At 32.2% G+C, this 24,410-nt stretch overlaps 3 protein-coding genes across 4 annotated transcripts; all 3 read left to right on the plus strand.

Annotated features, from left to right (window-relative positions):
* The first annotated feature begins 262 nt into the window (after nt 1-262).
* LOC137810048 (probable N-acetyltransferase HLS1) lies at nt 263-2,367 on the plus strand. Its single transcript, XM_068611169.1, has 3 exons — nt 263-790; nt 950-1,122; nt 1,220-2,367. Exons 1-3 carry the CDS (start codon nt 608-610, stop codon nt 2,082-2,084), a joined length of 1,221 nt encoding a protein of 406 aa, XP_068467270.1. The 5' UTR covers nt 263-607; the 3' UTR covers nt 2,085-2,367.
* Nucleotides 2,368-15,454: 13,087 nt separating this feature from the next.
* Nucleotides 15,455-19,284, plus strand: LOC137810049 (uncharacterized). 2 transcript variants are annotated; one of them, XM_068611171.1, is made up of 8 exons: nt 15,477-15,709; nt 15,807-15,947; nt 16,521-16,619; nt 17,143-17,219; nt 17,383-17,491; nt 17,637-17,965; nt 18,262-18,368; nt 18,790-19,284. In XM_068611171.1, exons 1-7 carry the CDS (start codon nt 15,640-15,642, stop codon nt 18,352-18,354), a joined length of 918 nt encoding a protein of 305 aa, XP_068467272.1. In that variant the 5' UTR covers nt 15,477-15,639; the 3' UTR covers nt 18,355-18,368; nt 18,790-19,284. The 2 variants fall into 2 exon arrangements, with proteins under 2 accessions (XP_068467271.1, XP_068467272.1); XM_068611170.1 differs by lacking the exon at nt 18,790-19,284 and having other exon boundaries at nt 15,455-15,709; nt 18,262-18,557.
* A 3,870-nt stretch (nt 19,285-23,154) lies between these two features.
* LOC137809855 (uncharacterized) lies at nt 23,155-24,204 on the plus strand. Its single transcript, XM_068610919.1, has one exon. The coding sequence runs from the start codon at nt 23,155-23,157 to the stop codon at nt 24,202-24,204; it is 1,050 nt and encodes a 349-aa protein (XP_068467020.1).
* Nucleotides 24,205-24,410: the final 206 nt, after the last annotated feature.

Consider the following 24,410-nt stretch of genomic DNA (forward strand, 5'->3'; position numbering starts at 1 on the left):
AGTCCAAAACAGAAGAAAAAAAAAGTCTCCCTAATATAGAAAAAACAACAGATGGAGGGAGGGAGAATAGATAGAGACATATTCTTAATTATTTTAAAGTTATATATATATAATATAATATAATAATTGGAGGTGGAAGCAAAAGGAAGTGGTAGATTCTAGAGAGAGAAACTAAAAAATAATGGTGTATTGAAAATGAACAAAAATAAGAAAGAAGAGCTCAAAAGTTCAGTATTTAAAGCCCACAAGAGTTGTACCTGGCAACTGCGGAAGAATAATAGAAGCTGAAATATCTAAATAAACAGCTCTCTTCTATTTTACTTATTTTTATTTATTGACTTTCCAAATTCATGCCATTCCTATACAAATCATTTCAGTCTCCGTCTGATTCTCAAAGTTCGAACCCTTGGTGGTTTTGGTTTTTTGCTTATGGCACAGTGCAAAGATTAATCAGTTTTCAAAAAGCTGCTATTTCCTCACTCTCAGACTCCTCTTCTGCTCTATTTTCCCCTCTATAAAACGCTACCCCTCCCTCACACTTTCTTTCACTATCTATCTTTTCTATCTTATTTTCCACTACAACAGACATACTTGTACCTTTCTCTAAATGGGTGAAGAGCTAAAAACTATGGTGGTTGTGAGAGTGTTCGATCCCAATAGAGATAGAGAAAGAGTAGAAGCCGTTGAAAGGATATGTGAAGTTGGACCCAGTGGCAAACTTTCTCTCTTCACCGACATGCTGGGTGATCCTATTTGCAGGGTCCGCCATTCGCCTGCTTTTCTCATGCTGGTATATATCAACTAACCAACCTTGAATCAATGTATCTGCACAAGAAACACATACTTTAAATTTCTCACCAACTCATTGAGATAATTATGCTACTAAGAAGTTGTCACAGCATAATAAGTTGATCTGTGTATATTAATTGTTTGTCATGTGTATCAACAGGTAGCAGAGATTGGCGAAGAGGTAGTGGGAATGATAAGAGGATGCATAAAAACGGTGACATGCGGAAAAAGAGTGTCCAGGAACGGAAAGCACAATGCCAATAATGCTAAACATGTTCCAGTGTATACTAAAGTGGCTTACATACTAGGCCTTCGCGTTTCGCCTAATCAACGGTAAGAATAAAGTAGATGAGTGATTATGTTAGGCATATATAGAGGAAAATGTTGATGAGATGTTAATTAATTGTTTGCTTGTGGTGTGATGATGCAGGAGAATGGGAATAGGGTTGAAGCTGGTGCATAGGATAGAGGAGTGGTTCAGGGATAATGGAGCCGAGTATTCCTACATGGCAACGGAAAACGACAATTTAGCGTCCGTTAAACTCTTCACCGACAAATGCGGGTATTCAAAGTTCCGTACCCCGTCCATGCTTGTCAACCCCGTTTTCGCCCACCGAGCAAGAGTGTCCCCAAAGGTCACAATCATTAGCCTTTCCCCTTCTGACGCAGAGGCTATCTACCGTCGCCGTTTTGCCACGACGGAGTTCTTCCCGCGCGACATTGACTCCGTTCTGAAGAACAAGCTCAGTCTGGGGACGTTTCTGGCGGTCCCGGGCGGGTCCTACAGGGCTGAGACATGGCCCGGGCCAGATCTTTTCCTGTCGGACCCACCGAAGTCGTGGGCCTTGGTGAGCGTGTGGAACTCGAAGGAGGTGTTCACGCTCGAGGTTAGAGGCGCGTCGCGCGTGAAGCGCACTCTCGCGAAGACGACGCGGGTCGTGGACCGGGCCCTGCCGTGGCTGCGTGTACCGTCGATCCCGGATTTGTTCAGGCCGTTTGGGTTTCACTTCATGTACGGGCTTGGAGGGGAAGGCCCAGATGCAGTGAAGATGGTGAAGGCCCTGTGTGGGTTCGCGCACAACCTCGCGATGGAAAAAGGTTGCAGGGTGGTGGCCACGGAAGTGTCACCAAACGAGCCCTTAAGGTTCGGTATACCCCACTGGAAGATGCTGTCGTGTGACGAAGATTTATGGTGTATGAAGCGGTTGGGTGAGGATTACAGCGACGGTTCCGTTGGTGACTGGACCAAATCTCAACCCGGAATGTCCATTTTTGTTGACCCGAGAGAGGTCTAACGAGTCAACGTCCACCTTCACTTTTTGGTTCTCTTGTCTTTTTCTTTCTTTTTCGTTTTTTCCTATTTCTCTCTCTCATTTTGTGTATACTCTCTCAGAATATATTATCTAGTTAGGGTAAGGAGTTGGAGGTGGAAATGCAGATAACGAGTTATGTGATTTAATTTTTTGTTTTGCTATGTTGGAGGAATATCCTTTTGTTGTTAAGAATTAGCTTTTTCTTAGAAGGAAGTGGCTTGTTGGATCCCTTTCCACCCAAAAGCTTATTTACCTATCCTCTTTCGTAATTGTTTTTGATAATATTGTTATTTACTAAATATAATTATCGGAATCTATGACTATGCTACTCTTTTGTATCAATAATGGGATATGGCTTTTGAGGGCTGGGATATGAACTCGTGGGTGAATCCCAATATACTTTTTTGTTTGGCCATCTCATGTTGCTAATCTTTTCTTAAAGAACCTTTTTACGCCAATGTCTTCTGTCCTGTCCTTTGATAATATGCCCGCACCTCAGGATCTTATCTTTGCCTAACTTTATTTCATTATTCACTCCCTCGCATATTTCTTACACAAATCCTATTTCTACATCATTTTATTATGCATACACATTACAACAGAATGTGAGATAAGATGATATGATAAAATACTGTTGCTTATTTTTTAATGACTCAAAAGCTCCCAATTGTAACTACCCCCAATTTTATTTTAAGACATCATTAATTATATTCGAAACTAATTACGCCTATCTATTCTCTCTTTTTTTTTTGTAAAACTTGTTTCTTATTTACTCAGGCTTTCGGTTGAAATCCAGATTGCACAATAATTAGGTAATTGAATACAAAGGTATCTTAATAATCAAGAGTGAGTATAAAAGCACACTTAAAATCATTAAATATGTTTTATTGTAACAGTCAGCATATATTCTACACCGTTTCCTGTGCTGAGTTTTTTAGTATTTATGTTTATGGAATATAATCTTATCAGTATGTTGGATTTTTTAGACTGTACTATTCGTTATAAAAAATTTAAATAGATAAAAAAAAAACATAATACAAATAGAATATAAAAAATAAGAAAATGAGAGAGAAATCATTGACGAATCCCCGATTATAATCACAGAGAATTTCTTTTACTATAAATAAAGAAAACAACACTTTGGATAAACAAGATATTAAGATTGGATTGTTTTGATCTCCTAAACTCTTGGTTCCTTCATAAAAAAAAAAAAACTCGTATAAATGTATCATTCTCTATTAGTAGGCAATAATTTTCTCTTATGTTTTCTTTATTGTTATAATATTATTTCATCATTTTTTTATCACATTTCTTATCATGTTTGATATTTTATCTCATATTTTCCTTTTATCCTTTATTTTATTAAAAAATGCGCTTAAAAAATGGTCTACGTGTTTATTAGTTTTTTTAAAGGCAACAAAATACTACAACAATAATGCTTACTATTAGTTGAGAGAGAGTTAACTAATTTTCATTTGAATATTTTGAATTGAATTCTTGTTAAATTTTGTATTTATTAGCACTTAAAAAGTTATATTTTTTAAGTAAGTTATTCTGGTTTAAAGTTTATTTTTTGTTAAATAGATGACATGTTATTTCGATCACTACAAGAAAATCATGAAATAGAAACCAACTTTTAGAAACAAAAATAATTAGTTACCACAGGAACTAAAATAGAGACTATTTTAGAAACTAAAAAAAGTTAATTTCTAAACTAGTTTATATTATGGTTAAATAGTTTTTAAATTGGTATCTAATTAGCAATTAAGGTTTTAACTACAAATTATTTAGTTTCTAAATCTGGTAGCAAAAACTTTGATTGCTAATTAGATACCAATTTAGAAACTATTTTTCTATTTTATAGTTTTCTTGTAGTGGTTGTCTGCACATATTAAAATGAAAATATTGAATAGATAAAAATTAACAAGACTTGAAACATAAATAAATCTTTCAATTAATTATCAAGTTTGAGAAAAAAAAAATTGATTAATTGTGTGTGTGTGGATGGAGTAAAGTGTAACGCATGAAAGTAATGGTGAGGAGGTGGCGAATGCAGAGAGAAGAGAGTGTGTGTGGCCTTAGGATTGCACTAAAGTGATGAGTAAAGTGGCATGAATTAGGAGTACAGTGTGGGACTTAGTAGGAGCATCAATTATAAATGTGAACGCCAAGTGGCATTATCTTTTCTTTCACATTCATTTTCCATCTAATCATAGTATCTTTTTGGGGCTTCCCACCCCCATTCATAATATCCTTTCCCCCATCTTTTTTGGCTAATGGACATGCCATTCATTTCGTTAAGACATGACTACTGCTTCGAAAGAGATAGCCACAAAATATGTACGTGTCTTCCTGGAGGATAACTTAGTCATTTTGCAACTCAATCCAACTACATCAAAACACTTCACCACGCACCTACCATTACCATACCATACCATACCTAATTCTTTCAAAACTAGCTCAAAATGTTATTTAATTTATTATTATTTGTATTTTAATTTTTTAAATTTAAATATAACTTTTTCATCCAATAATTTACCAATTAGTAAATTTTAGTTTCTCGTCTATTTTATTTGAAAAATTAGAACAATAAAAAATATTGTTGTTGGAGATCCCACATCGACTCGAGATTAGAGCCTTTCATTGTATATAAGTGGGTGCAAACCTCACCTTATTGAGCCGGTTTTATGGGGTTGAGTTAGGCTTAAAGTCCACTCTTTCGTAATATGGTATCAGAGCCATTTTCGAGCCTATCCTAGCGAATATTTGTGTTGGGCCTATCGTGTATATAGTCCCACGCACGAGCTTCTATCTATCACTCTCGGCGAGGGGGGTGTGTTGAGATCCCATATCGACTAGAGATTAGAGCCTTTCATAGTATATAAGTGGGTGCAAACCTCACCCCATCGAGCCGGTTTTATGGGGTTGAGTTAGACTTAAAGTCCACTGTTGAATCAATGGACTAGCATATGTGGATTAAAAAAATCACCATTAATTTTATCTTATCCACACTCAAAGGATTTAACACATTAATCGACAGAAAAAATTTATAGTAATAATCAATAATCTTTTTAACATATTCTATTGTATTTTATATTAAGATACAATTAATTATGATTAATTTTATATGTTTGATTCAAGAGAAGGATTGTGTATTTTTCTTTCTTTAAGATTTTTTTTTAATCTTAAATACGATACTCAATTTTTTTCTTACACAAATAGTTGAGTGTAATATTTAATAAAAATAAAAAATAACTATAAAATGATTATATAGAATAAGAGAATTGTAAAATAATCTTATTTTTATATTTTTTTATCAATAAGTGAATAAAGTAGGGGAGAAAAGTTGGGATCAATTCCAATGTAAAGCATTAACTTGCAAGGAGTAATGTATAAAAAGAGGGACAAATAGAGATGTTTTTAAGTGATTTGAAGTTTTTTTTTTATCAACAATAAATAATGAATAAATGTGAGTCACTTTAGGGGTGACTCAAACCTTATACAAAACACACTACCTTTAACCTTTTTCACAACACACACCCCGCCAACTCTTAAATACTTAAATAAATCTAGAGAGAATCGGTTACAACTCTCACTCTTATACTCAAACAAAACATCAAAGCATCATCTCCATACAGACTAAAGGATCAACACACCAAACAGAGAAAGATAGATCGTTCTTCCTTTACCCCTATAAAATAAGCATAAACAGTGTTGTAATCTTGCTCTCAAATTGGGTTTATGATCAGTGCATACTAATTATTTAGGTGATTAGATTCATGTTTTCAAACATAATCACGTCCTTCAACGAATGTAGCATGCGGAAACACCCTAGAACCTAGGGGCAAGAATTTTAGTGTGAACATTCATATGAGTAAAATATTGTTGACGATAAAAAATACTGAGAAAAGGAAAAAACACATTCAAGTTCATCTGAAATTATTTGCATTATTGAAAGGTTAGTTGCGTTCGTGTGTCTTATGATTATTTGATAACTGGAAATAAATAATATTAAGTAGAGTTTGCATAACTGTCACACCTCATATTTTGTGTTAAATATTACAATTACTACTAGTTCTGAATCTACACCAAACAAATGCCCACAATTGAATAGTTTCCAGTCACATGTCTTTTCTCATGCAATATTTGAAACGGTATAACTTATTTTTTTTTAATTGAGTTAAATGTTTAATTACTTGTATTAAAATGATTGTAAAACGTTGATTTTTGTGTGATTAAAGAAGTCGATTGTTTTTTCAAATATTTGGTTTTGCAAGTGTGCGTTCTTTTTTTTATTTGTTGATTTGGTTATTTGGTTTTTCTTGTATGAGATATACAATTTTTCTATACTATTAATTTATTATTTATGATTTAAATAAAAGTTATAACTTGCACATGCATTAATTCGTCATAACTCTTGTATGACAATTTTTCCAAAATAAAATTTTGAAGCTTTTGAAAGTCAAAGTACATATACGTTTTCCAACGTTGTTGTGTTGTGGAAAAATGAATATTTTTTATTTTTTTTTATCATTTTACTGTTCAGAGATTGTGCTTTGTAATTGTAAAATAGAAGAAATATACTATAACTAAAACCTCTCCTTAATTTATTACTCAATTATTTGTGACATTCGCAATTAAAAAACACAAAAATTAGGCACTTCCGCCACTGAATGCATCCAAACTTTCCATTTTAAAATTGTCAAGTGATAGATAGACTGAAAGGCCTACCCGTAATTGTAATTATCTGAAACATTAAACTAAGAAATAAATTATTAAATAATATAAAAATAAAGAAGGAAGGAAAGAGGATGCACGAGTGAAGTGAAGTGATCACGGATGAGTGTCTTTCCGCGTCTTAAGCCCAAAAGAATAAAAGTAATGATTTGACTAACTAATCTCCTAAACAATATAGTCTTGAATAATTAGGTCAATAAAACGACCTTAAGTTTGATTAATTATATTTTGAAAGCAAAGTGCTTGAACTATTATTAACTATTATTAGTATTAGTCAATTATGTGAATGGAAGTGGTAGGCAAGGTTGGAACATGCCAAGTCTTGCATAATGGTCACTAATTAAACATAATTTAGGTGTAGAAGCTCGTTCTTCGAGTCACAATTAATTTTCTATTTTAGAGTTTCATGAGACAGACCATAGATACTTGTTTGGATCAGGTCAGAGACACAAGGAGACACAAAGGAAAGTGATTACCAGTTTGCCATGAAAAGAGAGAGACGTAGAAGATTGAAACTTTTTTCTTTTCCACCAAACAATTTTAAAAACCTCGATTATAAGCTTCTCACTGTTGCTATTTTACATTTTCTTTTACACCTTGTCTTAGTTTAATTGACCAATTCACTGGTTTCGATTTAAGACTAAATGACAAAGGGTTAGTTATAAAGTTGAAGTCAAGGTTGGACGGCATTAATTTTTTTTAACAATTCCCATTTTTTATCTTAAATTTAAAATATAGCATTCACATTACTACATGCTCCTTATAGAGAGATGAAACCTAAAGAATTATTAAAGGTTTTGTCTTCTTATTTCCTTCGGGCAGGTTGTTATGGCTTCGTTGTGATCCTTCTGGTTTTCACGTTTCTCCTTTGGCTCTCAGTCTTGGGTGAATACCAAATGGGGGAGGTACCTGCAAAAGACACTCCAATGCTCAAGTCAGTAAAGAAAGTGTTTGACACTCGGGTGTGTACAATAATAATGACGTACCTTATTCCTTGGAATATGTGCTATTTATATTATTTTAATTGACTTACATTAGGGTCTGATTAGTGGAATGAATCACACTTATGGTTGCATTACCTAATTTTTAATGGTAATTTAGCTTCATTAACCTTGGTTTGAACGATAATAATTAAATGGATCGGTAGACCAAGTTGTCTGTGAAGGTCTCGGTCAGCTCGATCTCGCCCCATACTAGTACACTGCATGATTAAAACAAACAAAATATTGATATTTTTAAGTAACAATCGCAAAACACAAAACTAATAACGTGTTATCAATTTTGAAAAATTATTGATAAAATAAATTCATTCATCAAGTAATAGTAGTTATTATGTGCAGTGCACTAGTTAAACACATGTGATCGTTCATACAAAGGGATGGTAAAGTTTTATACATGAATTAGTCCGTTAGCTATTTTCAAGTTAAGGACAATGGTGAAACTTATCTGTTAATTAGCACTATAGATATCATTGCAAAGTAGTTCTATTTTTTTTCCTTGTCTAAATTAAGGAGAGATTAGACAAAGGTGGTCACAGATAATGTCACAATTATGTCCTGTTTTATATTATATTTTTAGAAGGCCCCATGCTTTAAGTGAGATTACCTAAAATTGATTTGTTTGACACCACGTAAACAACAGAAAGGGAATCAAAGAGGGGAAAAACCTATATTTAGCTTCATTAATACACTGCATACTTCCTGTTATGTTAAAATATACTTCAATAAGAAAAAAAATATCAATCTTTATACAATAAATATAAATTTGATAAGTTTCGTTTCAGATTTGTTAATTTTACTTACATATATAACATATTTATATATATACACATTTTTTTACAATTTTAAGATGTTTTAAAAAAATTAAATATTATTGTATTGCATTGGTTTAAAACAGTAATAATGACTACTCATTTAGGGTTTATTGGAGATGAAGATTAAGTTTAAAAAAACCATAATGTATAATTATAGACAAAAAAAATCATAATGTATAATTATAGAGAATTGAATGGATAGGCTTCAGGTTCTAGAAGTGTTTTGTCATCAGAAAGGGGATGTGTTTAATTAGTGAATTTATTGGGGCTACTTCTATGTGTGGATGGAGGAGATCTTTTTAAGAAAGTTGATAAGTGCTTGTGATTTAAGCACAAGGAACCCATGGAGATTGTTATAGGGTTGTTCAAATTATATGGTAGCTTCTAAGGTTTGAAATGGTTCATTTTTATATTTCGACCTTTCTTTTTTTCACTTGAGTTTGGATTTTGATTTTTTTAATAATGTGGTTCTGATTTTTTGTTGCTAGTCAGATATTTTTTTTATGATCTAAAAATAAATAAATAAATTAGACCAATTAAGGAATGCTCAAATTTTATATAAAAAAAAATTTACAATACCTATCACACCTAAATTACCACTATTTATATTTGAGGAAAGGGTAAACTTTTATCTCTTTATAGCATAGCAGCTTAACCCACCTACCTTGTGCATTCTATGGGAATTTCATGGTCGTCCATAGTTAAGCTATTTCAAACCCAAATTACCATCTTCTACAAAAAAAATATGAGTTCTCTTTTGTTTCCTCAAGCCACCTTGGCAACAAAAATATGTGTTCTCTTTTGTCTCATCAACATCTACCTTAGCCTCCTTAGACACTATGTTATTCCTATGATCACAAATGTTACACACAATGGCAATCCATAAACCTTTCCACACTCTATTTTGTGTTTGACTTAGTTTAGGGCAAATAAAATGCAAAAAGTGGTTCATAAGGGTGTAATGTTCAACCGATTGAATCCTTACCCAACTATTACACATATTCCAAATTGAAGTTGCTACTTTACATGGGAAAAACAAATGGTTAACCGTTTCTTGTTATGGTAGACAAAGTGGACATTCCGTAGAGTTTAAACTAATTGCTCTTCTTTGTAGGTTTGTTATGGTTGTCACTTTCCCTAGCATCACTCTCCAAAATAGGAGTTGGGCATTTGGTAGGGCTTTTAAAGACCAAAACTCCTCGAAAATCTCGCAACTTGAGCTTGTTTTCTATGTTGCAAAAATCATAAGCTTCTCTCACAGAAAATTCCCCACCCTGCTCCCCAACCCATGTCCACCTATCACTAATCATATTTAAATTTACTCCATTGATTTTCTCCAAATACTCAGTCTCTTGTGCAATTTCCCCACAAAAATATTCCTCTCCTCTAGGTTAGATGTCACACCATTCTAGAATTCACATGTAATACCACTTCCTATATTGTTTTATTTTGACAGTTTTTATTATTGTTTAAAAATCTTAATAGACAACACAAGAAAATATTTTGAAAAGAAAAAGAAAAGATAAAAAGAAAAGAGAAAGAAAATATTGAAGAAAGAAGAGAGGGAAAAGAAAATATTTTGAAAATGTCTTCTTCAAATAAATCTTGTGTGGAATTGCCAAAAGAAACTGGAAAATTTCAAGAAATATGACAACCAAATAGGACGGAGAAAAATAAAAATAAAAATGAAACTACTTCTAAGAACATGAGTTTTTGTCTTTTTGATAAGAAGTATATGACTTTCAGAGGTTAGAAATTGCTTAGTTATGTCTTCAAGAACTTTGTTCTTCTTGACCTTTACATATATATACCACTTGATTTATTTGGTGTTTATTTCAGATGTGTGTTTGATCATGGGGCAAAAACATAAAATTTAGGAAATAATAAGGTTGTTGTCTTAAACCAACAATGTATATATGATGACAAATCATTCTTAAGAGGGGGTTCTGATGAAGAACCATCTATCCACCACATTTTGTAAAAGTCTTTTTATTTTTCTCTTTGTAAATTAGTACAAAGTAGTGTAGGTTTTATTTAGGCCTGTTTTTTGTCTAGTTTTCATGGACCATGTATCGAGCCTAGTAGAGTAGGATGTAAATAGGAAAAGAGAGTGTAACTAGTAAGCATGGCATAGGAAGCATGATGAGACCACCTAAGCATAGTCAAGGAAGACATGAATGTCCACATGTCATCTCCATCTCCTTAATAAAGATGATTTTCCACCAATGAAGAATGGTCACTTGTCAACCTCTAATTTGAAAGGATTTGCTCAAACGAGAGAAAGTCATTTGCCACCATGGGAGTGGAGAGCTTTTAAGTTAAAATGATCACCTTGGTTGCCCTTGGCATTATAAATAAGTGTGTTAGGCCTCTTATAAATTCAACTTGAATTAAGTAATAAATTTATGCCAAAATATTGTCTCAAGTTCACTTTATGTTAGAACCAATTTGTGTGTCTTAACATATGACTCTTTAGAAGTTTGTCTCATCTCTTTTAAACTTTTACTTTCATACCTCAAAGTCACATTTCTAATCTGACCTACACCTCTATATAGTTTTTGCATTGTCTCCATAGAATCCATTGTCAAATATTTTTACCTGATTTGGTGTTCAAATGTTTTTACCTTATTTGGCGTTGAGATTCCCTCTCATATGTTGAATATGAGTTGTTGGTGAAGAGTGACTAGTAATTTACATATTATAAAAAGAAATTGAGGTGGTATAATAGTAACCGAACAATGCCACCAATACCATGTAAACTCATTATTGTTAGAGGTTCTTTTCTTTCTTTTATCAAATCTAGATTAGAATGTCACAAAATTATTAATAATGGCAGAGTTGAATTTAGTAGAAAGCACTAAGATGTGTATATAGTGATGAAATTATGAAGCAAAGTTTTATTGGAAGAGGCGATTATATCTATGCTCTCTCATTAGACAATAAATATATTTAGGAAGACAAAAACGAGGGATATAAATCAAAAGAAAAAATGGTTTGTTAATAGGAAGAATAAAGTGTCAAATCAAACTGTTGGTTTAGTTTTAAGAAAGGTAAAAATATATTCCTAAAAAAATTTAAAAACTTAGCTTCTTATTCTTAGCATAGCATATAGATATTTTTTCGTAACACAATTTTTTTTTCTTTTCCTTAAAACAAAGAAAAAAACATAAACCACTTTTTTCTTTCCATGTATGTTAGGAAAATAATTTTATCGTGTGACTTATACAAATTTAATTTTTCTAAGTTTTAAACCCATTTCAATGAACAAAATATTCTATTCATGTATTTCAACATATCCAAAAGAAAACAGTTACGTCTGTCGAGAGTGCATAGTATTTAAATTGAAAAAACTATTAAGACAGGATAATAACAACTCACAAATTTTACCATTTTTATACATCAAAATTATAACTCTCAATATTATTATTTTAATATTTTTTCATATTATTTAATTATAAATTTATTTTTTATTATATATATATATATTTATATCTTAACTTATTGTATAAAGATTGGAAAAGGGTAGAGCCTTCCGATTGCAAAATTCTTGGGAGGCTGATTCTTACTCATACTTATTAAAATATTAAAAAGTACCTTTTATTTTATTAATATTTTTTATTTTATAATGGGTGATTCAGAAAAACTTTAAATTCTATGATTCGAAATGAGATTTTTTTTTAAAATACATTATGTATTATGAAATTCAAAAGATATTTTTTTATTATAAAATTTGAAAGGTATTTTTGAATCTAAAAATACTTTCTAAATTTTGTATCTTAAATAAAAAGTATATATTTCTGGATCTAGAAACTCCTTTCAGATTCTACAATTAGGGAGATGTTAATAGAAAAAAAATACATTTTCAGATTGTAAATTTTGAAATATATTTTTTTGACAAAATAATCTTATAGGAGGTCCAAAAGAAGCTATGGAGGTGCAGAAAGAAAGATCCTTCTTGCACTGAGGTTGAAAGAGGTAACTGGACCTGTTATAAGATAAAGGCCCTTATAAGATAAGGCAGTTTCTTCCTTCACCCCTACATTTTTCTTCCTGCACCCCCATAAAGTTGTGCAAACACAAAAACTGTCACTATATAAACTGTACATTTTTATTTTTTTCTGTATTCTGGATAATGAAATCCGGTAAATTTTTGGATTGGCGCATTTGGTATTCTCCCGGATTGATGCTTCCGGTAGTACATGAATGATAGTGTTAATCCAAATAAAAAAATGCAAAATATCCATAATTAAAAAAACCATTCCGGATCCATAAATCCGTAATTCAAAATATGCATTCTAAATTCAAAAATCCATAATTGAAAAATCATTCTGGATCCACCAATCCATAATAGAAATTAGGCTTCCAGCAATCTAGAAATCAATAATTTATGCAAATTTTGCTTCTGGAACATCCCCTCATCCGGAATGCAACATGATTCACTTCTGGATTGATGAATCCGTAGCACACTCCCAGATCCCGAAATTGTGAGGGTCAATTTCGAAATTTTCAAAATTGTGGAGATGTAAGAAGAAAAATATAGGGGTGCAAGAAGAAACTGCCAACAAATAGAAGTCAAAGTCCAATCCGTACCATGGCTTAATAAATAATCAATCCCTCTAGAATTGTAGCTTTGAAATTGAAATGAGTTTATATTTTTTATATTTTATTCATATTATTCATTAAAGAAAATCTATCAGTAAATTGATATTATTAATGACAAAAAAAAAATATGTAATTGTGGTGTTGGGAAATCATTGATAAAAAATTGTCAGTGAATAGTGTTGAAACATAAATTTGTTCATAATTATGCAAGATACATAAATATTTTTTTTAATTATTTGAAAATTCAGTAGATGAATTTAAGTTTTTTTAAAAGCTATATCATATAAACTCATAAAAGTTAAAAGAAATTGAAAATAATAATATAATTTCTAAAATAAATAATTTTAGAATAAAATTAAAAGATAATGTGTACAAGTTTGTAAGTAAATGGACATAACCAATGACATGTTTTCGTTACTTGAAGTAAAAATAATATTAATGAAAAAATTTCTTCTGCAAGAGTGTTGTTTGAAAAAAAATTAAATTAAAGATAGAATGATATTTAATATTGAAAAGTTATCACACACAAGAACAAATAATTCATTTTCGTCTTAGGAAAGGTCAATATCAGATTCAGAAAAGAAAAACATAATTTGATATTTTTTTTTATTTTATGTTATTTTTTGAATTAAAATCTTCATACTGATATATGAAAATTATTTAATGAGATTGAGGGAAATTTGCACATTTCAAACTTTTTCCTCCGTTAATGACAGTAAATTTTTTTAAAAATAAAACAAGTTTAAGGAAAAAATAAATAGAAACCTTAGCCTAAAAATTCGCGTATAACTGGGAACTTATTAAACAACTATAAGGAGATATCAAAACAACCTAAACAAATAATTAGGTAAATCATCAAAAGCGCCAATATTTTAAATTGAAAAAACACTTCTATTGTGTGAGGTAAAAACATGTTTAGTTTTGAAAATTTTGCATTTCAAAGGACCCAAAGCTCACTATAAAAAAAAGTATTAAATTTTTTACAAGTGAAAATATAGGATTAAGTCTCAAATGAAGAAAAAGTTAATTTTTTCACGTGGTTAAAAGGAGAAGAATTATATCTATCTATATAATTAGGGAAGACATCACTCCTTATGTAGCACATATACGAATACGGACACTGACACCACACATATACGGATACAGAAATACGTATAATTTCTAAAGTGTAAGACACGGGGACACGGTATAATTTTGAATTATATAAATTAAAAATAAATATTTATGTGCAAAAATATGTTTCAGATTCTTTTGGGAGCATGAATATATTTTTCATGACTGGTTCAAAAGAATTTGTTCTTTATTTTTATAATCATAATAAAAATTTATACAATAAATTTGAGTTTTTAGAAAATTATTATATTTATACCTTTTAAAATTGTGTTAGAATTTTTAAAAATCCAACAAATATTTTTTGAATTAAACACTTCACCGATAAGTGTCATACGAGTGTCGACACCGATACATGTGTTCGACACAGATAAGTCCATTTAAGAGAAGTGTTTAAGCCTCAAAGATCACTCCATAACGTGATAACGAAGGCAGAGAAATGAAGTATTTATTTTTATATGTTCACACCCGCTTATGATTTTGTGGTGTAAAAGCAAGTTTGGTTTTTCTAACAAAAAAAGTAAGTTTATTTTTTCAAAGAAAAGCGTAAGTTTGTTAGGCATGATCTCCACACATACATAACATCTTATGATGTATTTTAGCAGTTAAATAAAACAATATAAAATGTTTTCATATTTTTAAGATATTGAATATTTTCATGTATTTTTTATAAATAAAGTATTGGAATTTATCACTCAAATACTGTGAAAGATACTGCTTATCTCAAATTTTAAATAATCTTAAATATAAATAAATTTTGCTAATTTTTGTTATCTTTAATTAGTGAAACTAGATGTGAATTGTGTTGAAATTTATGTTACGCAATAAAAGTTAGTTATCGGAATTGATAATAATATTTTAAAATAATTTTGTTGTTTAATTATGATTATATGATTTTTTATTTACAGTATAAAGTTTGGTTAGTAGTAGCAGATAGAAAAAAACGTGCAATATCCTATGGCGCAGTTTTGGATTGAGAAAGTTGGCGAACGAGTGATAGAGAAATCATAGTGGAAGATATTATTGGGATGTGGGGTTTCGTGGCCCAAAAACTTTTCAACTAACCCGAAACAGGGTCAGAAAACGGGTCAGGTTCACACTTTGTGCGCCAATACGCACAAGGAACCACTCTTCTAATTCGCCGTAAAAACCCGCGAAAAACCCAAGCAGTTAACACTGTCACCCGCGCCTACCCTATATATTTTGTAATTTTTCAAACCCTTTCGTTAGGGTTCATCGCAAACGCCGCATTCCTCTCCTCAACTTCACAGCGCGATGGACGATGTCAGGGTTACCTCCGCCTGGGTCGCCAGCCGCTCCTCCCACGTCTACGTCGACTCTGCAGGTTCATTCGCTTCTTTCTCCGCCCTCATTTTTACCTTTCCGATAATGCTTTCGCAAATGAAATGATTATGTGTGTTTGCCTCTGGTGTCGTTTTCAGGGATTGAGAAAGTGGTGAGCACCATTGAGTCCATTCCCAAGGTTGAGTGGGATTTCGAAGGGATTCACTACTTCGACAAGGGACCTCTCACCGTCCAGTACTTGTTTGTGTTGGACGCTTTGAATTTTTGCTTCTGGCCTGGTACGCTGTGGTTTTTTCTTTTTCTTTTATATGCACATTCTGTTTTTGCCGTTCATAATGCTTAAATCTTTTTCACGTAGCGGCGAAGACCGTGACTGGTTAATTGCGCGCCTTGAGTATCTTAATCGTAGTGTTAATGGCTCCCTGTTTTTGATTTTTTTAAATTGCTATCTTTTTTAAAGGCGTTTCAGTTTATCTGTCATTTTACTGGTCTCACGCCGAAATGAGTTCATACATAGCAATAAGGTAGCGGAACATTTTGTCTTTGATTATTTGTTCTGTATGTAGACTAAGAAGCCCTATATTATCGTCTTAGAGAATAAGCGAGTCAATTTACCTGCAGAACGTGTTGTTGACACTTGATAGATATGAAAATGGTTTGTGAATATGCAGGATGTTTATTGCTCCCATAAGTTATGATGATCATCCGGACATTTGTCTAATTGACCCAAAGAAATGAAGTAGTGATTAGTGAACTGTCTCAAAATTTTAGCACACGTACTTTTTATCCATGGTTAAGGTGCCATCCTTTCTATTTTTTTAATGCTCACCTCTCTTCTCTTTTGCTAACAGATAAGGATTTGAATTACGACGATTTGGCATCTGGGTTAAAAGCAGCTCTTCAAAATGATAATTCTGCATTTGATGCCGATCGTCTGCAAAAGTACACTGGTAATTTTCTCGGACCTTGTACTGTCTGTATAGAAATTAACTAGAGTATTTAATTACGTGCACCCGTTTGAATGGAAATGACGAAGGTTTCGATAGTGTCATATCTTCAATTCAGTTCATGTTTTTATTATCAACTGAAACTAACGTTTGTCAAAATTATGTTAAGGATAGAATAGATACTGCATGTGTACTTGATATTAATTTGGGTCACTTAAAGGAAGTTAGGGCCAAACAGTGAATAAAAGATTATTAAGTCTTTGTTCATTTTCTGCTGCCAGGTCGGAGGCAATAATTTTTTGTTTGGCACATGTATGCTTGCTTAAGATGGTTCAGCATCGACAACTTTGAAATTATAGTTCATATGATAGAACCAAATAAGAAATTTGTGGTTAAGTTACAGTATTTTCAAAGCATCTCTATATGTCTGCTTGGCCTTATGGTTGTTGTGCTTCCTTCAATGCTTCCAAAGAAGAAATTCTTTTCTACCAATATAGCATAATTACAAATGAGTTCATAATGTTAGGTCCACAACTACGCGAGCTTTTGAGGTGGCCTAGACCCCTTCCTTTGGAAGATGAACGAGTTAGATTACTTCATGAGGTAAAACAAATCATTAGCAATGCTACCTTTAATCACTGCAATATTCATCTTTTTTTTGGTTTCACTATTTTTGTTGTGTTTTCAATTCTGTGAACTTAGTTCTGGTAATAAGCATGTCTTGAAGTTTGATGGCCCTATTTGTACTGTCCGTTTCTTTTGCTAGGTTGGGATTGAATTGGAAAGGAACTTTGAGGGTAAAGCATCCAATCTTGTGCTGAGCTGTGGAAAATCAGCTGTGAATCTTGTTGCTCTTGTTGCACGCCATTTTCCTGGTATAGCCTTTTTTTTCTCTCAACTTCTGTAACTCAAATTCTGAAATATATAATGCTCAATTTATGTGTGCTTCGTTTGAAGTTGCTATGAATTAATTGTATGCAAAGTATTTAATTTGTTGACTCCAATATTAATTGGTTCTAGGTTTTAGAGACCATACGGTGTACAAGGGACGCCAGGTATTTTTATACAAAAGGGCTCAGATATTTGCAGCAGATTTGTGGGGTGCATTTGGGGGGCAAGGATATGGTGAGTTTAAAGACATCGGCTCTCTAACTATAATGGCGGACTATATCGTCCCAGCTGTGCTTCGGCAGCTTGGTGTTTTAAAATATAGCCCAACACTTGCCAGTACTATTGAGTCCAGCGGAGAAATAGGTCCAGGGACTGAAGAGGAAGTTGAACTGCGGGCTTGCTCTGTACATGCAGTGGAGAAAATGAGGGAGCTGATAAGTGTAAAGTCAGGACGACAGGTTAGTCTTTTCTGTGCTGAGTATCTCCCACTCATGCTCCTTTTCCAATGAATGTAGAGTTGGATTTCTTCAAGGTTATTAAAACTCAACTGTCAAATAAACAATAATTCATTGTTGGTTTGTTGCCGGTCTTTTTTATTAAAAAATAATTGAATCATGTTAAATTATCTTTTCTCTAGTAACATTTACTCATAAAAAGGAAATGCTGCGCAGTTTCGCTGTTATGGCTCATGTGTTTTGTGCTCTAGTTGTTCATCTTATCTGAAACTGAAAAAGCCTCTGACTTTTATATTCAGGTTCTCAGTGTGGAGCTGGATCTTTGGCTCTGGGCTGCTGGTGTTCAGTGCACATCTCTGCAGCACCACCGAACACTTTCAATATATTACTGAGCACATCATACATGGTAATTTCTAGCTATTGAAGAAAATTTTGCCTGTTTTAAGGGTTAATTATTTAGGATAATGTGTGAATAACTACCTCCTTTTGAACTTATGTTTTCGAAGCAGCATTTGTAATTTTGAAAGAGATACGTAGCCACGTGCCTTAAAATTTAATTTTGAATAGACTTTATGGGATTTTAGGACCAAAAATAGTTTGAAGGGTGATCATTGGGCTCTTGGCTTTTTTACCGGAGGAGGTGGTTAATATTTGCTTTGTCAAATACTCAAATATAACTTGTGATAGCCAAGATTGCAACAGCGGGTTAATGTCATTGAGTATATATATATATATATATACCTCATACCTTTTATCCTATAGGAGAGTGGTGCTTTTTAGTTAATGTCATTGAGTGCAGCTCTCTTACTCACAGAAAATGCATGCAGGTAGTGTTGCATCGCTCACCATCCACTTAAAGAATATCTATTAAATATGGCCCATCTCAAATATTCGGTTGATCGGAATGGGAGTAGGTCCCATCGATGCAACATATTCTATCTTTCTACCCCATTTATATATCACGCCTGACGACTAGAAGCAACCACCTTTTTTCTTTCTAGAATCCATTTCTATTTTCTTAGGCACATTTCTGTATAACCCACATAACCTCTAAACTGAGGACCCTGCTGCATATTTCAACATAGGACCATCTTCATTGTTTGAAACAACTCTTCCAGGAGAGAAATTTTACTTGACACCAAAATAATTAAAAAATGTTTGACTTGCTTCTTTAAGCAATCCCAAACAACTCAACTATTGTTTCTCTGTAATGCAATAGTCAATATCATTTCCTGCCACCATTTCTGTCATTAAATTCTAGGTTCCTGCTGTATCCTATTTGGAGACCAAGTTTTTATACCAATGTCTTTTTCGACTCTTGCAATTTGGAACATCATTTTCTTGAAACAAATAGATTTTGGCTGTTTGATCAAATTAATTTGTAGTTGATAAATTAAATTTTAGATAAATAATTTATGATGAATTTCTAACTTTAAAGTTGTAAGTTAATAATGTACCTTATTGTTAATAAATATAAAATCACATGAAAGATATTAGATACATAAGCTTTATTATGTAAATAAAATTGTATTTTCTAAAGAAAATATATTACGTAATTATAATTTTAGATTCTTTTAGAAAGACAATGAAGTTTTTAATTTTGATTTATAAGTTAAAAACTTTTCAAATAAATTATTTTAAACTAATTTGTTAACTTTTTTTATGACATTAACTTGAGGTTATTTTAAGCAAATAAAAGTGGAAAGCTTTCAATTTTGTTTTGAAAAAAAAAATATTTCGCACTTCTAATTCTGGTGTAATAAATACTTTGAAATACTAATAAAAAATAAACTATAAAATATAAAAGATGGGAAAGGTTACGATCGAAAAGGAACTAAGGGAGTGTACGGAAAATGTCAAAGTTTGTGATGAAGGAAATCAACTATTTGATTTCTCCTCCTTACTATTAACGTGCTTTTAGTCAGGGGCAACAGAAAAACATTATTTATTAATTTTCATATATAAAAATGAATTATAAGAAAAGGAGAAAATTAATAACGAAACATTGACATTTAATGTTGGAAAATATTATTTATAAAAAATTGACAAATTTTAAAGATTAATTAAAATTCAAATTGTTTATTTACAAAAACAGTAAAGTATAAGGTGTATATTAATAAATGAAATATAGTTTAAATGTGTGCTTAAGGATTTCTTGTTTAAAGCATAGTGGTTGATAATTGATGGTTTTACTTTGAGAATTTGATCATTCTAAGCATTGGTGTTTTAGTATGTGTTTGGATTAAATTTCACTATTCTATAATTGATTTTAGTTTCTACATTGAAAGTCAAAACAATAAATAGTTTTTTCTTTTTTTAAATGAGATTTTTGGATGGTCCAAAGAAACATATATCTCTTTGTATCAATGGAGTAAAAGTGAGTATGTGTTGGCCACTCAAGTTCCTTATCACCAATGCAAGAGAGGATGGAAATCTTCTTTAGAATAGTGAAAAACACCTATTCATTCCGATTTGCAATAATAGAACCAACCAATTCAGCTGGAACCTTTGGTTGGGGGTTGAATATTGGACGAGAAACAAAATATTTAATATTATAAATAATGCTTAATACTTATGTAATTCAATATAGTTTATAAGATTGAATTATTACTATTAATTTTTGTTCATGTTAAAGTCGTGTCCATAAGACAGTTTTTACAATAAAAAAACAATAAAGTTGAATTTGCTTACAATTTAAATGCTCATAATTTTTTAAACTTAAATGTGTTGATGAAATACTGATAATTTGTCGTGGTCTACCTAACTATATATCTTTTTGTCAGCAAGGCATTTCTAATTCTCTTCCTATATTGTAGTATCAGTTTGCAGTTGGTCCATATAAAATTGCATTGTATTTATGGGTGGACAAAATTTGCAGTTTATATATAAACAGACTTATAGTTAGGACTTCACATATAAGAGATCAACGTGCTTGATGCTATAGATAGAGAAGGAGAAAGACTTTATTTGAACAAGGATGAAAGGGGAAGAGGAGAAAAAGAATGGAAAGTTTGGAGGTAGGAAAAATAGAGTTGAAAATAATAAGTAAATTTAAGTAAAAAATTTGTAGATGATATTATTGAAATATAAAAAATAATAATTGTATAACTAATGGATTTATCAAAATACCCCGATCTAAAATTTTGAAAGATTTAAGTTAAAATAAAGAAGAATATTTATAAATAAAAATTTATATATATTTGTGTTTGATATTTGTAATTAAAGAAAAAAGGTACTTTAATCCACTTCTCAACAATACGTGTATGTGTATGTATTGAGCATAGCTTAAATGAAAAAAGATATTGTAATCACAGTCCATGAAAAATTATTGACACAATTTAATAAAAAAAAAAACCATTAATCAATTATACGAGGTTATAATTGATTAAGTCCCACGATTCATAAGCCAAACTTAATCGATTACAAATACATAGCTAATCGATTACACAATATAACCTAGTCAATTAACATGCACTTATTTTGATTTTTTCTTCCTATTCCTACTTTGTTTAATTTTCTAATGGTAAGTGGTTGAAAAAAGACGTATTCACACAATTGAAAAGATAATTGGAAACATCACTTTATCCGAGCAATTTAGATAGATCAATATTTTGTACATTTTATTATAATATATTTATATAGTTTTTGGGCTACTCGCCCAATACTTTAATATCTATATATAAAATATTATTATAATATTACTAAATTAAATATTATATTATAAATTAAAAATTATTAATATTTAAAGTAATTTTTATTATTAGTAAATAACTTTTAAATGGATATTTAATTAGTTATAAAAAATTTAGCTACCAACTTATTAGTACCAACTAAGTTATAAAAGTTTTAACAATAATGTTGGTAGGTAGTTAATTAGAGAAATTATTTATTAATAATAAAATTATTTTAAATATAAATTATTTTTTAATCTATGCCTAATTTAATCAATTTAGTAATTATTTTTTCCTTCAAAAATAATTTTAAGTAATATAATTGTACTGATAGGGTAAAACCGAGAGGTTCATGCCGAGAACTACATAGTATAACAATTAAGATGATTAAGTTAAAACCGAAAGGTTTTGACCGAAAGCAATAAAGACAAGAATAAAACAAATATAAAAGTTGTAAAAGCCCAATTAGATAAAAACTTGCAAGAGGGGTGCACAAATAATAAAAAAGGTGCAGAAAGAAAGCCCAAGAGTAAAGGGAAAGCCCATTAAAGAAACTCTATAAATAGGAGTTCAGAGATAGAAAGAGGTAAGAGTGATTTTATCTGATGAACGTAAAACCTTTTCTGACTTTGGCATCGGAGCGACTTGCAGGTACCCCCCACCTGTTGTGAGGAGAAGCCGAGAGCACCAGCCGAGAGGAGAAGCAAAGAGTTTCCATCAAGGAGTACCCGGCCCAAGATAGCATTCAGCCCAAGATTGAAGGATTAGTCTTGATTAACCCATTTCAAGTGTTCTTGGTCCTTGTTGTAAGAACATTTTGGCGCCCACCGTGGGGCCGAGGGTCAATTGAGAAGGGTTAAAGACAAGATGAGTCAAGGAGGAGAACAAGGTGGAGATCGGGAAGACAATGTTAACATGCCAATGGCAATGTTGGTCCAATTACAAAAAGAATTCGAGATGTTAAAAAAGAATAATGAAGAAGAATTGAGTATGTTAAGGGCCGAAAACGCACACATGAGGAGGAAGTTACAAGAGGAAACGGTTTTGAATTCATCTTTCGAAACTGTCCAACCGGGGGTACAAGTGAACGAGAGGATATATAATGAAAATTCTCAAACCAGAAGAAGATGGCTTGAAAACTCTGGGGTTTGTGCAGGAACATCTTCCAGAAAACATCCGTTTTATGATGTTATAGTCGATACTCCATTGCCTGACAACTGGAAGAACTTAACCATTGACAAATATGATGGAAGTACGGATCCTGATGAGCATATTGCAATATATACTACTCAAATCAGCTTGTATACATGGAATGATGTTGTTATGTGCAGAGTATTTCCTACAACTCTGAAAGGGGCAGCATTGAGCTGGTTTACACGCCTCCCACCGTTGAGTATAGATTGTTTTGATACATTGGTAGAAAAGTTCGGTGCTCAATTTGCAACTAGTCGTCCCCATCATTTAACGTCAATCGCCTTAGTGAACATAAGACAAGAGAAATGAGAGTCTTTAAGAATGTTCATGGAACGTTTTGGGAAGGTTGCTTTGGGAATCCGAAATCTTAGTCCAGAGGTCACCATGCATCATATGATAACGGCATTAAAACCGGGACCATTTGCCGATAGTCTTTGCAAGAAACCTGCGATCAATCTGGATGAACTAAGGCAACGGGCATCAAAATTTATGCAAATGGAAGAATTAAGGGAGTTTCGAAATCAAGTAAGGGTTGATGGAGGCGAGAAGAGGGTGACAGAAAAAGAACACCCGCCTGTTGCAAGAAGAGCCCGAGAAGAATTCAGAAGCCGAAAATTCCAACAATACACACCTTTGAATGCAAACAGAGCTAGAGTTTTACAAGAAGCTATGGCAACAGAAATAATACCACCACTACGAAAAGCACGAACACCAGAAAGAGCAGATCATACCAAGCATTGCGAGTATCATAAAAATCATGGCCATCATACAGAAGAATGCATCGGGTTGAAGGATAGAATAGAAGAATTAATTCAAGCTGGACAGTTGAAACGCTTCGTCCAAGGAGGAAATGTGAGAATAAGGTTAAGTCCTGAGAGAGGATCGAGAGGGGGAGAAATGGGCCAGAGAAGAGTTGAAAGATTTGAAAGAAGAGATGAAAAAAGAGTTGAAAAAAGAAGTGATAGAAGAGATGGAAGGCTAGAAAGAAGAAGTGATAGGGATCATCAAAACACTCAGTCAGTAAGGCGGAGTAGGGAACGAAGTCTGGGTAGGCCGGTCAGAGAATTTATAAACACAATTTCAGGAGGTTTTTCAGGAAAGGAATCCTCATCAGCAAGAAAACAACATTGGAGAAGCATCAGAACAATTAATCATATTTTCAAAAGAAGAACCTTGCCACCAATGCTTTTCACAGATGAAGATTTTCAAGAGATTGATCCCGATCACGATGACCCTATGGTGATAACGGTAGAAATAGCTGAATATGCTGTTATGAAAACCTTAGTTGATCAGGGGAGTTCAGTTGATATCTTGTTTTGGGATACTTTCAAAAGATTACATTTAAGAGAAGAAGATATAGTACCTTTCCGAGAGTAGATCATTGGCTTTTCGGGAGAAAGAGTTAACACTAAGGGGTACATTGATTTGATGACCACGTTTGGAAGAGGCAATAAAACTAAAAAAATCAAAATCAGATATTTGGTGGTGGATGCTACTACATCATATAATGTGTTATTAGGACGATCCTCTTTGAATAAACTGGGAGCAATAGTTTCAACACCGCATTTGGCTATGAAGTTCCC

This window comes from Phaseolus vulgaris, chromosome 2 (genome assembly GCF_000499845.2).
Source record: "Phaseolus vulgaris cultivar G19833 chromosome 2, P. vulgaris v2.0, whole genome shotgun sequence".
NCBI lineage: Eukaryota > Viridiplantae > Streptophyta > Magnoliopsida > Fabales > Fabaceae > Phaseolus > Phaseolus vulgaris.

What these genes read in the sequence shown, in the direction of transcription:
- LOC137810048 (XM_068611169.1), top strand. Translation starts at nt 608, where the DNA reads ATGGGTGAAGAGCTAAAAACTATGGTGGTTGTGAGAGTGTTCGATCCC. An exon ending in CGCCTGCTTTTCTCATGCTG is followed by an intron (nt 791 to 949) that starts GTATATATCAAC and finishes GTGTATCAACAG; the next exon opens with GTAGCAGAGATTGGCGAAGA. An exon ending in CGCGTTTCGCCTAATCAACG is followed by an intron (nt 1,123 to 1,219) that starts GTAAGAATAAAG and finishes GTGATGATGCAG; the next exon opens with GAGAATGGGAATAGGGTTGA.
- LOC137810049 (XM_068611170.1), top strand. Translation starts at nt 15,640, where the DNA reads ATGGACGATGTCAGGGTTACCTCCGCCTGGGTCGCCAGCCGCTCCTCC. An exon ending in CGTCTACGTCGACTCTGCAG is followed by an intron (nt 15,710 to 15,806) that starts GTTCATTCGCTT and finishes TGTCGTTTTCAG; the next exon opens with GGATTGAGAAAGTGGTGAGC. An exon ending in TCGTCTGCAAAAGTACACTG is followed by an intron (nt 16,620 to 17,142) that starts GTAATTTTCTCG and finishes TCATAATGTTAG; the next exon opens with GTCCACAACTACGCGAGCTT.
- LOC137809855 (XM_068610919.1), top strand. Translation starts at nt 23,155, where the DNA reads ATGGAACGTTTTGGGAAGGTTGCTTTGGGAATCCGAAATCTTAGTCCA.